The 13,337-nt window shown below is 38.1% G+C and overlaps 3 protein-coding genes across 3 annotated transcripts; 2 read left to right on the forward strand and 1 right to left on the reverse strand.

Moving 5' to 3' along the window:
* Positions 1-215: 215 nt before the first annotated feature.
* LOC104440329 (lachrymatory-factor synthase) lies at positions 216-959 on the forward strand. The gene has a single exon (XM_039308118.1). The coding sequence runs from the start codon at positions 264-266 to the stop codon at positions 801-803; it is 540 nt and encodes a 179-aa protein (XP_039164052.1). The 5' UTR covers positions 216-263; the 3' UTR covers positions 804-959.
* An 8,702-nt stretch (positions 960-9,661) lies between these two features.
* Positions 9,662-10,204, forward strand: LOC120292062 (lachrymatory-factor synthase-like). Its single transcript, XM_039309926.1, has one exon. It carries the CDS (start codon positions 9,662-9,664, stop codon positions 10,202-10,204), a length of 543 nt encoding a protein of 180 aa, XP_039165860.1.
* Positions 10,205-10,821: 617 nt separating this feature from the next.
* LOC104438236 (pentatricopeptide repeat-containing protein At1g77170, mitochondrial) lies at positions 10,822-13,226 on the reverse strand. Its single transcript, XM_010051333.3, has one exon. It carries the CDS (start codon positions 13,058-13,060, stop codon positions 11,618-11,620), a length of 1,443 nt encoding a protein of 480 aa, XP_010049635.2. The 5' UTR covers positions 13,061-13,226; the 3' UTR covers positions 10,822-11,617.
* Between the last annotated feature and the right edge of the window lie 111 nt (positions 13,227-13,337).

Here is a 13,337-nt window from a genome sequence, read left to right on the forward strand (position 1 = left end):
TCAAATATTTGATTTTCTTGATAACAAGCAATATGTGCTACTTGTAGGAAGGCATTTTCATTTTCGGATTACAAAACTTCAATTCTTCAACATCCTCTCTCACTCTCTATATAAACCTTGATGTCCGCAGCTCAAAAACACAAGCCTAATTTGCCTTCATCTCTCTCTCTCTCTCTCTCTCTCTCTCTCTCTCTCTCTCTCTCTCTCTCTCTCTCTCTCTCTCTCTCTCTCTCCACTTTGTTTGAAGAACTAACAAAGCCAAAATGGAGTCTGCAAACATTGATCATGTGACTTCTGAGATGAACCAAACCCAACCAAAATGGCAAGGCCAAGCTTGTGCAGACTTGGCAGGTCCAAAGGCAGACCAAATATGGCCCTTCGTGGAGGACTTCTTTGGCCTCAAAAGGTGGTTCCCGACCCTCACTGCTTGCACCGGGGTCGAGGGCGTCCTTGGCCAGCCCGGGTGCATCCGTTACTGTGCTGGGTTCAATAATGCCCCGTTCGACCGGGCCATCGGTCAGGCCAAGACAAGCACCCTGTATTGGGCGAAGGAGAAGCTGTTGTCGATCGACCCAGTCGCCAAGACATTAAGCTATACCATCATAGACAGCAATATCAGGTTCAACTCCTACGTAGCCACAGGCCGAGTCGTGCCTAAGGAAGAGGGGTGTTGCATCATGTGGCGGTATGAGGTCGAGCCCGTGAACGGCTGGAAACACGAGGACTTGGACCAGTGGTTCGAGTCGGCCTTGCAGGTCATGGCCAGGAGCATGGAGAAGGCTCTTCTCGGTCAAGCACACTGATCTCGTCTGAATCTGATGATTTGCTTCTGTGCTCGTATGGTAGTCTTGGAGCTGAGTGATGCGGTGTGCAATAGTACGTAGTAGCTCTCTAATATTTTCGCAATAATTCGTATGGGAGACATTTGATATAATTTATAAAAGTTGATAATTTTTATTCGTCAGATTCGGTTTCATAAGATTGGTCACTATTCCCCATTTGCATTGGATTTAGAGCACCATCTTGTACGTCCCAATTGCACTTATATATATGTACACTTTTGAAGGAATTTTTCCTTTTTGCCAGAAAAATGAGCGAGAGTTATATTTGCTCAAACTGAAGATGTGATCATACATGACCGACATAATCTTGAGGCTATGATTATTTCACAGAATATATAATATTTCTAGAAAATATTTCAAGGGAAGTCATTTTTTAATAAGATGACAATATTTTCTGGTATTTGGTTAAAACTTAAAAATGAACTTAAAAGTATTTTATGTTGTTTTGAGTGCAAACATAATTTGATTTTCTTAAATAGACACACACTATTCGAGCTTTAGTAGTTTACATGGGCAATCACGGAACTAAACACAGGCACTAGGGTCCCGGGTCTAGCCTCAGTGGACCCAAGCATGGGAACCGAGGTTCCCAGGCTCAACCTTGATAGACCCGTGCACAGCCTTTGTGGACTCGGGCACAGAAGGGGAAAATTTTGAAGATCTTTCGCCATTATTGGGGGTGGTAGTAGGGGTCTGGGTTTGGAGGAGGAGGCGGAGGCCCGAGAGAAGGGGGCCCAATTCCGCACGGAGCGAAATTCGCAGCGCGGCATCCTCCTCCTCGTCCGACCCTCGGCCACGGCTTTCGATCCTGAAAACCCGGGCGTTGACATTCTCTGAAAAATGGGGGGTGGCAGGGGTCTGGGTTTGGAACGGTTTAAGGAGCGAGCGGGGAGGGGGCAAAAGTCGTCCCACCGTGCGAGGAGGAAGATAAGTGGGGAAATCATCATTCCCACCATCACCATCATCATCATCACGGTCTTTTGTTTATTTTGAAGATCTTTCGCCATTATTGCCGCACCGGCGTTGCCAATTAATGCCCACGAAATGCTGTCCGAGGCTGGGATCGGGGCCCCCCGCGTCCTACCCCGTCGAGCGATCGCGTGGGGGCGAAAGCAATAGTTTCGATCCGGGATCGCTGTGGATGATGCCTTTCAACTTTGGACGTGCGTAGTGAGTAGCTTTTAGACTTGGCGGGTTAAGATGCATTTTTTTCGCCTTGTTGTTGTTGTTGGCCGGTTCTGCAGTACGAGTTCGTCGTCCGGAGGTTTCCTCGCACTTTTGTCTTGTCCTTGCCAATGCGCCGGATTGCCGTGCGTGAATTTCCGATGGGTTCTATGGTTTTTGGATTGTGGTTTCATTTTTCGCGTTTGGATCGTTTAGAAAAATGAATTAACAAAATTTTTCCTTTTAGTCAAAAGAAAAAAGTTTTCTTATCTTTAACTTAAAAAAATAATTTCCAAATCATTTGTATAAGCTTCTTCTAATTTGTTCAAAGGAAAAGAATGGGTTGTGGGCCAAACCCACAATATTCACATGAGGGTGCGCGATTTTGGCGTGGTCTAATTAGTACTAACCCCTTTATTTTATTTTTTTAATTTTATTTTATACCTTTTTCTTATTAACCTTTATTAGTCAAAATGTTATATTTGTTCATTTAGTATTTTTGGAAATTATGAAATTCAAAATTTTATTCCTAAAAAATTAATTATAATTATTTTTTATTTCAAATTTTATATGTCTTTTCATGATAACTTTTAAAAATATACTTATTCAGTTTACAACTTTTTCCGAAAGAATACCTTTATTCACTTTGCAACTTTTTTCGAAATGTTATCTTTGTTCACTTTGCTAGCTCTCTCTCTTTTTTTTCTTTTTTTTTGCTTTGTGAATATCTATCAAGAAGTAGAATGTTTATCACCCGTACTTGTAATCCAACTAGCGTCGATGTATTATTTTAATACGGCTGGATAATTATTATCGAATAATCCTAAATTTTTATTTCTCTTAAGATAATCAAAAGTTTTGGTAATTGCTTTCCAATGTTCTATACTTAAATTACTAGTATACCTACTCAATTTGCATACAGAATAAGCTCATATAACGCATTGCATATGTTAAAGACCCTATAACACTTGCATATTCAAGTTGTGTTAAGGCTCTACTGGTATTGTAATTTAATTTAGTACCGGAATCAAATGGAGTACTAATTTCCTTGAAACAAAGATGTTGAGATTGAATATCTTTCAATGTAATCACATTGGCTCAAACAATAAACTCTACTATGTTTTTTAACCTTAATACCCTAAGATAGTAACTACTTCACTCAAATATTTCATTTTAAACATGGAAGTTAGATACTTTTTAATCTCAACAAATCTAGTCATGTTCGTTCCAAAGATGAACGTATCATTAATATGCAAACACACTAAGACTTCTTTAGTGAATTTAGAGTATATACGCTTATCGCATTGTATATGAAACCATTAGACAATATGACTAAATTAAATTTTTCATGCCACTATTTAGGAGCTTGCTTAAGCCCTTAAAGAGATGTAATCAATTTACATACCTTCCTTTCATTTTCAGGAAGAACCAAACCCTTTGGTTATTCCATGTGAATTTTTCGTTTAAGTCTCCATTCAAGAAAGCAATCTTAACATTCATTTGATGAACACAAAAATCATAAATGGAAGCTAAAGAGAAAAGAATTCAAATAGAAATTATACGTGGTACAAGAGTGAACATATCAAAAGGATCTATTCCTTCCTTTTGTCTATATCCATTGGCCACTAGTATAGCCTTAAAAGCTTGGATAAAATATCGGAATGATATTTTCTTCCAAAAAACCCATTTATAATCTTGGATTATTTTGGTAAATCTACTAATACTCAAATATTTCATTTTAAACATGGAAGTTAGATACTTTTTAATCTCAACAAATCTAGTCATGTTCGTTCCAAAGATGAACGTATCATTAATATGCAAACACACTAAGACTTCTTTAGTGAATTTAGAGTATATACGCTTATCAGTATTGTATATGAAACCATTAGACAATATGACTAAATTAAATTTTTCATGCCACTATTTAGGAGCTTGCTTAAGCCCTTAAAGAGATGTAATCAATTTACATACCTTCCTTTCATTTTCAGGAAGAACCAAACCCTTTGGTTATTCCATGTGAATTTTCTCGTTTAAGTCTCCATTCAAGAAAGCAATCTTAACATTCATTTGATGAACACAAAAATCATAAATGGAAGCTAAAGAGAAAAGAATTCAAATAGAAATTATACGTGGTACAAGAGTGAACATATCAAAAGGATCTATTCCTTCCTTTTGTCTATATCCATTGGCCACTAGTATAGCCTTAAAAGCTTGGATAAAATATCGGAATGATATTTTCTTCCAAAAAAACCCATTTATAATCTTGGATTATTTTGGTAAATCTACTAATACTCAAATATTATTGGACATAATTGAGTCTACTTCATCATTTACAACTTCTTTCCAAAAGAAGCATCTCTATAAGACGTAACATGATTAAAACATTTAGGATCATCTTCTAAATTTAATACTAAATGATATGTACTTATTACATTATTATCTTTGTCTCATTCAATAAGAAAAAACATGAGTAATAAAACCCGGGCCTGAGTCTTTTAATTTTCTAGCTTTAGTGCTTCTTCCTGATTCAGCTATGTCTTTAGGATCACTTTTTTTTTCTTGTGAGAATCTAATTGAGTTTTTACATGTTTTGAATTATTTTCAATAATTTCAGAACCCTTGGAACATTTATTCTCAAAGAATTCAACATTTCTTGATTCTCCAATGACAATGGACTCCAAGTCAAGAAGCCTATATAAGCTTTATAGTTTTTGGCATATCCAATGAAAACACTTTTGATAGCTTTAGGTCCATGTTTTGTTCTCTTGGGGTCTAGTACTCAATAGCATGCCAAATTCCCCCATACTTCAATGTATGACATATTTGGTTTTCTACATTTCCATAATTCATAAGGGGTTATGCTATTTCTCTTGGATGATATTCTATTATAAATATAACATGTAGTAAGCAATGCTTATCCCCAAAGAGTAATTGGTGGCTTTGAATTTGAAAGCATATAATTAATCATTTCTTCAAGATATCAATTTTTTCTTTCAACCAAATCATTTTGTTGTGGAGTATGTGGTGTATAAACTTGATGAATAATACCATATTTTTCACAAAATGAAGAAAATTTATTTAAAAAATATTCTCCACCTCTATCTAAATATAGAACTTTGATTTATTTTTTTAATCGATTCTCTCCTTCAATCTTATATTTCTTAAACATGGTAAATTCCTTCATCCTTTAAGATCATGAGATAAACATATAAATATCTACTACAATCGTCCACAAAGTCAATAGAGTAACTTTACCACCACGATTTAGCATTCCATTGAATTCACATATATCACTATGAGTCAAATCCAATAAATTTGAATTTCTTTTAACACTAGGAAATGGTTTCTTAGTTAATTTGGACTACACGCAAATTTCACATTTATCAAATTCGCCATTAAAATTTATCAAATCTAAATGTTTCATATTCTTTAAATAATGAATATCTACATGTACCAACCTACTATGCCATAGATGTGGAGACTCAACAATATAAACAGAAATAGCAATATTGTTATTGATACTTAGTTGGTACATGTTGTCATTTGCATAACCTATTGCCAACAAACATCTCATTCTTTGATAAGATAACCTTGTTGGTATTAAAACAGAACCCGAAACCCCCTTTTACAAAGTAAACAATAGAAACTATGTTCTTTCTAATTTCATGTATAAATTACATATTAAGAAGAGTAATCTTCTTTCTAAAAGTAAAGTCTATCTCCACCATGCCCTTGCTAGTAACCTTTGCAAGAGCATTATTCGCCATCAGGACCTCTTGAACATTTGAATCGATAATCTCTTCAAATTACATGAACATGTACTTATCGTTACAAACATGAAATGTTGCTCCAGAATTTAACCACTAATTGGATTGGACTGCAGTAGAGTTTATTTCAGAAACCATAGCCATTAGATCATTACTTTAACAAATTTTCATGTTTGACAACATGATTGAAATTTTGGCCACATGGTTTTCTTCAATCAAATTTGCATTTGCCTTCATGGTTGAAATGTTCTTGTCATTTGATATGCTCTTGTGGTGAATGTAATCCTTAGCATTGTGTCTTTGTTTGCTACAAACAAAACAACAACCCTTTTAATCTTTTGTGTTCTCTTAAATTTATGCCCGTTTCTTACTTTGAAGTTTTGATTGATTTTACGTTTTCTTTCCACAGCATTCACCTTGGAATCATACATAATGGTAGTATCATGTAAATGTGACTCTTCCTCAATACAAAGATGTTTTTTTTATTTGCTTCAAGGTGATGTCCTCTGACTTGTGCATCGGTTTTTCCATAATCTTTCCAACTTAGAGGCAATTTTGCAATAATTGCTCCAACTTGAAAAGCTTCCGAAATATCAATTTTGAGAGTACAAATTTTGTTGACAAAGACCCGTAATTCATGGACTTATTCTAACAAGGGGTTTGGTATCACTAAACTTGAAATAAAAATATTTCGCGATTAAATATTTATTGGTACCTTGCTCCTCTTCTTTGTACTTGAATTACAGTATATTCCAGATTTCTCTAGCTGACTTCATCTCAATGAATAAGTCATGCAATTAATCGGATAGTATATTCATAATGTGTCCACAACATAGCAATTCATCATCCTTCAGTAGTAAGCTACAGATCCTCTATAGGCACAAACTTAGGACCTAGTATGTAGGATATTTTAAGAGTTGTGAGTAGGAACATCATCTTGTCCCTCAGAGAGCAAAGTTATTCTTGTCAAACTAGTTTAGTTTGACCATAGACTTTCATTGTCTTTGACTCCATTATTGAATGAAAAAATCCTTAAAATTTTTGGAAAAATATGACTTCGAATTAGATAGAAAAATGAAATTAGGCTTTAAGACATGATATCACTTTCTTTAAGAATTTATTTGCCTCACAATGTTGCTAATGATAATTAGCAATTATCATCTAAGATATTATAAAGTCTCAATTAAGAATATTATATAGCAATTCTAATATTGCTCCAAGGTCTCTAAAAAAGAACAATTGAAATGATGATTGTAATTTTGAAAAGAAAACTCGAAAAAACTTAATACACATCCATACCGAAACTAACATATTTATCTCGGTTTTAATGAATAGAGGCACCCTTTAGAAAAGGTTGCAAAGTAAACAAATGCATCACTTTACGAAAATTTGCAAAGTGAACAAAGATATCCCTTCGAGAAAAGTTGCAAACAGAACAAGGTAATTTTCAAAGGTTATCTTCAAAAGATATATAAAATTCGGAATAAAAGAAAATAAAAAAAACAACTATTTTTCTAAAATAAAATTCTAAATTTTATAATTTCCAAAAATACTGAATGAAAAATATAACATTTCAAGTAATAAAGGTTAATAAGATAACTGTTTGAAATAAAATTAATAAATAAAATAAAGAGGTTAGTGCTAATTAAATTGCACCAAACTTGTGCACCCGACGCAGTTATTGTGGGTTTAGCCCACAATCCATTCTTTTTCTTTAAACAAACTAGAAGAAAAGTTGCGAATCTCCTCCCAACTTTCCTAAGTGAGACCTGGAAAAAGCACCTTTTATTTTTATTTTTATTTTTTTACAAACAAACAACCAACGTGCACACAACTTAGCATGGGATCTTGCAACCAATGTCCTCTAAACAAGATCCACCACATTGTCTCTGGTTGTCAACCTAGGAAATAGTTGATATGCTGATCTTCATCTGATGAAAACTACTTTGCTGAAGCATCAGGACACCGTCCTTTTGCAGAATCAGTCCATCATGGCTAGGCTATCTCATGCTTTCCTCAAAACGATAGAATCGGAAGCAACCGGCGTGCTTTCAACGAATCAGCATCCCATAGGAACATGAGCATGCAAGGGATCAACAAATCGGTTTAACATTAATTACGGCTCATGTCAACATCTGTTTCGGTGCACTGCCAACGCACCGTATATGTGCTTTCAGTATTTGAACATGTTGAGAAGTGCCTATTAACAACTCCGTTAAGTCAGCTACTTCATTATCTGGTTGCTAAAGTCTAAAGCTGCATAGTGAAAGAGAGGCAACGACCACTAAAGATTTAAAAATACTACTCGGCGGGATGATTGTTTCCCTTGCTAGCAGTTGAGAATTGTGATGACAGGCAAATATAAAGTAGAAAAAATTCAGTTCCTACCAAATGAAGAATACATTTATAGAATGACTATCTAAAGTAGAAAAAATATCAATCACAATCAATTAGAATCAATTAAGAAAATTATAAATAAAAAAAATCCCCTAAATTAATTACAATCAACCAAAATCAATTATTTTCTCATATCTAAGGGCATGTTTGGTAACCATCCAAATAGGCCATGATTCTAATTTTTTTGTTTTTGGGAGTAGTTTTGGAACATAGTCGTATTTGGTAAAATTTTTGTTTCCATGGATAAATTTCTATTTTTTTGTTCTCGGAAGTAGATTTAGAACAAAATCAAGAATTAAAAAAAAAAAGTTGCTTTTTTTTTCCGGGGAACAAATCTAAGAATCAAGTTCTTCTTCTTCTTCCCTTTTCTTCTTCTTCATCTGCCGCCGCTGCCGTGGTTACCGTTCCTCGCCCACCGCCGGTCGCCGGCGCCGGTCTAGTGAGCTCGCCGAATGCAAGCCCAGCCACCAGCAAGGCCGAGCCTTGGCAGGGCTAGGTGCGCCTCGCGATCTAGTGAGGCCGAGCCTTGCCAGTGGCCAGGTGGGTCTCGCTTAGCCCTAAAGAAGCTCGCCCAACCACCGACGAGGCCGAGCCTCGGTGGGGTTAGGCGAGCCTCGTCCAGCCTGCCGGCAAGGCTTGACCGACGAGGGCCAACCTCACTAAGGGTCGGCAATGCTCCGGTGGTCGCCGCTCTCGTCCGGCCGATCGCCGGTCATTCCAAAGGCGGGTGGCCGGCCACCTTGAAGAAGAAGAAGAATGGGAGGAAGAAAGGAAAAAAAAAAAATTAATAAAATTAATAAAATTATTTTTAAAAAAAAAGATTTGAAGTATGAATTGAAATTTTGCTATTTATAGAATAGATATCTAATTTTGTATTTTCATTTATTATTTTGTATTTATATTTATAGTTTATACTATAGTTTATTATTTACTATTTGATAAAAATTTGATTAGTTAATATGTTTATTACTTAGTATAAATATAATTAATCAATAGAATTTCTATAATTTGATAAAATTTTAGAATTGGAATAGAAATTATATGTAGTTACAAAATGCGTTCTTTTGCTTCAGAAATTATTAAAGAACGGAATAAAAAAATCATTTCTAATAAGAATCTGTTTCCGGGAACAAAATCGTTAGCAAATGTGTCCTAAGTTTATTAGTTTTCATTTAATCACATTTATATTGTTTGATCGTCGAGGCTCGTCATTTTTAAACAATTATTTTTCTTTTGGGCCTGCATGATTCCCGTGCCACTTCCGGATTGTCTCTTCACAAACTGACGAGAAGTGCTCTGAGTATATCTCACATGTTCATGGGACCCCATAGCACCCGCCCACGAACATCCACTGGCCAACTGAAGCCAACCTATGAGCACTTGTCCAACACTTATATTTTCTCGTACCCTGACAACTAATGCTTTCACTATTTCAGTATTGTTCAACCAAATGCTAAATGCTAACTGCTGAAGCCTGAAGCCTGCATTGCTATGGCCTGTGAAGCAGAGAAGTGGGAAATAAAGGTTAGTGCCCGAGTGAGAGGCTCCAGTCCGGACCAGATATGGCCACTTCTGCAGGATTTTTTCAACCTCCACGAGTGGCTCCCCATGTTAGATGTGTGCTACGGAGTTGAAGGCGTATTGGATCAGCCTGGCTGCGTCCTATATTCTGCTGTCACGAAAATCTCCAAGGACGGTTTGGAGGAGGCGGTCACCAACTGGGCACTGGAGAAGCTGCTCGTTATCAATCCTGTCAACAAAAGCTTCAGCTATGAGATCATGGATAGTAATATGATGGGGTTCAAATCTTTAGTGGCAACAACTGAACTCACACATGTGAAAGATGCTGAAAAAGAAGCAACCGCTATAACTTGGTCCTTTGTTGCAAATCCAATTGGAGGGACTGAGATAGGTCTGACAGAGTTCTATGGCTCTGCTCTCCAACGCATGGCAGAAAGATGGAGGCTGCTCTATCCACACAAGGGGCATAAATCCCACTTGTCATGTTTGTCTTTCTCGCTTCAAATGCATTGATAGGATATTTCCAATATATTGGGCAACTGTGAAAGAGCGCAGCTCAACAAGTTGCACACCTTCTTGTATCCAACGGCGGAAAGTCACCTATGCAATGCAATTAAATTAGAGTCCCTTCCAAAGTGTTCCTGTTATATTCCATTACCACAAAATACCACACGGAAGAAACTTGACTTGAAAAACAGTAACTTCGTCCCTACTTACAAGAATTCAAATCTGAAATTGAATGGCTCCATTTGTCAACCTTCAATGTTATTTTGCAATTCGACACACTTTAGTCCTTCTGCAGAGAGGGAAGAACTTTTTCTAGTAACGTGTGAGCCTAGAAGCCAGTTCTGATACAAAAATTGTGTTTTCCAACTTATATACATGTGTAATAGCATGATTGGAGATGTGGCACCTGCCTGTCAACCAAATGATCGGAGGAACATTGTTTGTAACAGTCATCTCTTCAATTATATTAATTAATGGTCTGCAAGGGAAGATAACTAACTGAGAGCTGTAAATTCCTCTTCTGATACCATCCGGTATGAATTGACTGTAAACCAGGACCAACAGATCTGCCAGGAGGAATATGACTCATCTGACAGAATGGGCTCTAGAAAATAGGCATTGTGTCCAGATCTTATAAAGCAAGAATCTGGAAAAAGTGCTTCATTCAAGCATTCTCGGGTAGTCGGCAAGTCAGTGAAGTTATAATGTCCCCCAATTCTCCTTTTCTCTTTTCATTGCAAGAAAGAGGCAATATTGGAATTAATTGCAGCTTGAAAGCCAAAATAGTGAGCTAATACATCAATTGATTCTCAAAATAAATAAGAACAGATGCTATTAATTAATCTGAAAGAGCTGCAAATAAAATAATTGAAGCAGTTAATATGGAAGAGACAAAAAGAATGTCCTATAGAGCAGACTGAGACTATGAGCAACCTGCCATAAGAAACCTTGCCGCTTTTCTCCACTAAATTCATCAGATTTCCAGTCTCTGCCTTGTCTGAAGCAGCTCACATACTATTAGCACTGTGAACATCAATTCATTAATGCATCATGCATGGTCCCTTCATAGCTTCTTATCTGACGTGATCGACTCATTTAATGCTTTTCCCAGTAATAGAAAACCCAAAAGAACCTATCCTTGATACGGTACCTCACCAAGATGTGCTCATGAATTCGTTTCCTTCTTATTAAGTTTGAATAAAATCAGCTAGCCACTATCGCATTGCTGGCTCTTGCAATACAAGGGCAAAAAAAGATTTTCCTCCAAACCGCACAAAAACTTTCATCACTATGGCTTTCCAAAGAAGAAAAAGATACTTGTGAAGATTGTGAGAACTGAACTTTGATAATTCCAGGGTGCCATCAACTAACTACTATTTCGCATAGCTATGAAAACTGAGAACTTCAATCTATCGACTATCATTCTGAATTTGTTGCCAAGCTATAACCTGGAAGCTTAGCAAGTCTTCTCTGCTTCATCACCACTCTCATTTCCTCCACTTCTTTCCACATACCTCTGCTGGCATAAATATTAGATAATACCACATAAACACCATCATTCCACGGTTCCAACTCTTGCAAATGCTTAGCCACCCATTCACCAATTTCCACGTTCTCGTGCTTCTCACAAGCACCCAACAGACATCCATAAATAATTGAATTTGCCTTCATCGGCATCCCTTCCACCATTTGTTTAGCCTCATCAAACCTTCCAGCTCGACCAAACAGATCAACCATGCAACCATAATGCTGTAAACGAGGTCTTATTCCATAATATTTCTGCATCATATCAAAGTAACATTTTCCCTCTTGCACCATCCCTCCATGTACACAAGCACTAAGTACTCCAACAAAGGTCACAAAATTAGGCTTCACGCCAGCCTCTCTCATGCAACAGAAGCATTCAAGAGCATCACTTACCAGCCCGTGCATCGCATAACCCACGATCATAGAAGTCCAGGATGATACGTTTCTTTCCTCCATCCCAAGGAAAACTTTGTATGCTAAGTCCATCCGACCACATTTACCGTACAGGTCGATAAGGGAGTTGAACGTCAAAATATCAGCTTTCTCAATATTTTTAGCCTGAAAAACATATTTGTGCAATTGAAGTGCCAAATCTAGGTCCCCAATGCTTCCACAAGCCGATGTTACGCTGACCAAAGTCACGTCATCCAACACGAAGCCACTTCTCCGCATCTCTATAAACAGGTCGATAGCCTCCCTGGAGCGCCCACCTTGGGCAAGACCTGCTATCATGGCATTCCAAGAACCCAACTTTCTGTCAGCATTTTCATCAAACGCCTTGCGCGCATCACCGAAATCTCCCGCCTTGGCGTACAAACTGATGAACCCGCTCTCGCAGAACTCATTACACTCCAACCCATGTTTCACGGCGACACCATGGACCTGCCTGCCGGCTTCAAAATCAAAAGATTGGCACGCCGCCTTCAAGGCAATCGGAAGAGTGTAAGAATCCGGCGGAACGCCCGCCCTCGCCATCAACGCGTACACGAGCAGCGCCTTTCTCGGGGCGTCTAGCCTCGCGTACGCTCTTATGATGTTGTTCCAGTGGAACGCGACGGGATTCGAGTCCAACAAGCGGGAGCGGATCACGTGGGCGTGTATCCGGCTCAACCCTCGCCTGTCATCGCATCCGGACAAGAGGGTCGCCACCATCTTGGCGTGGGCTTGGGTCAAGCTCGGCGAATCGGGCTGTTGTCGGGATTGCGCGAGGAGGGAAGCCACGGAAGACGCATTGGCTTCGTGGGTGCCGCCGTGATCGAGAGCGCAAGAGGTGGAGAGCCGTCTTCTTGAGCTGAACTTGGAGAGCCCACGTTGAAGGTGGCGAAACGAGATCATGCGCTACACGATTTCAGCGCGCAGCGCTCGAGTCGATCGGGGTGATCGCCGCGAGGAAAACACGATCGGCAACGTTTGCCAATGCTCCTAGAAACATTTCCAGTGCAGTCACGACAACCCCGCCGCCGTTGTCGTTAACTTTCTAAGCGCCGCTCGCATAATTTTCAGGGGTGATCTGGATCAACCAGTGTTGAGAATAGCGTCGTAAGTTGTGTCAATCTAGCTATGGATATTTAATCCACTCACACTCATTTCAGGCGCGGAAAGCTATTATACA

This window comes from Eucalyptus grandis, chromosome 3 (assembly GCF_016545825.1).
Source record: "Eucalyptus grandis isolate ANBG69807.140 chromosome 3, ASM1654582v1, whole genome shotgun sequence".
Lineage (NCBI taxonomy): Eukaryota > Viridiplantae > Streptophyta > Magnoliopsida > Myrtales > Myrtaceae > Eucalyptus > Eucalyptus grandis.

What these genes read in the sequence shown, in the direction of transcription:
- LOC104438236 (XM_010051333.3), bottom strand. Translation starts at nt 13,060, where the DNA reads ATGATCTCGTTTCGCCACCTTCAACGTGGGCTCTCCAAGTTCAGCTCA.
- LOC104440329 (XM_039308118.1), top strand. Translation starts at nt 264, where the DNA reads ATGGAGTCTGCAAACATTGATCATGTGACTTCTGAGATGAACCAAACC.
- LOC120292062 (XM_039309926.1), top strand. Translation starts at nt 9,662, where the DNA reads ATGGCCTGTGAAGCAGAGAAGTGGGAAATAAAGGTTAGTGCCCGAGTG.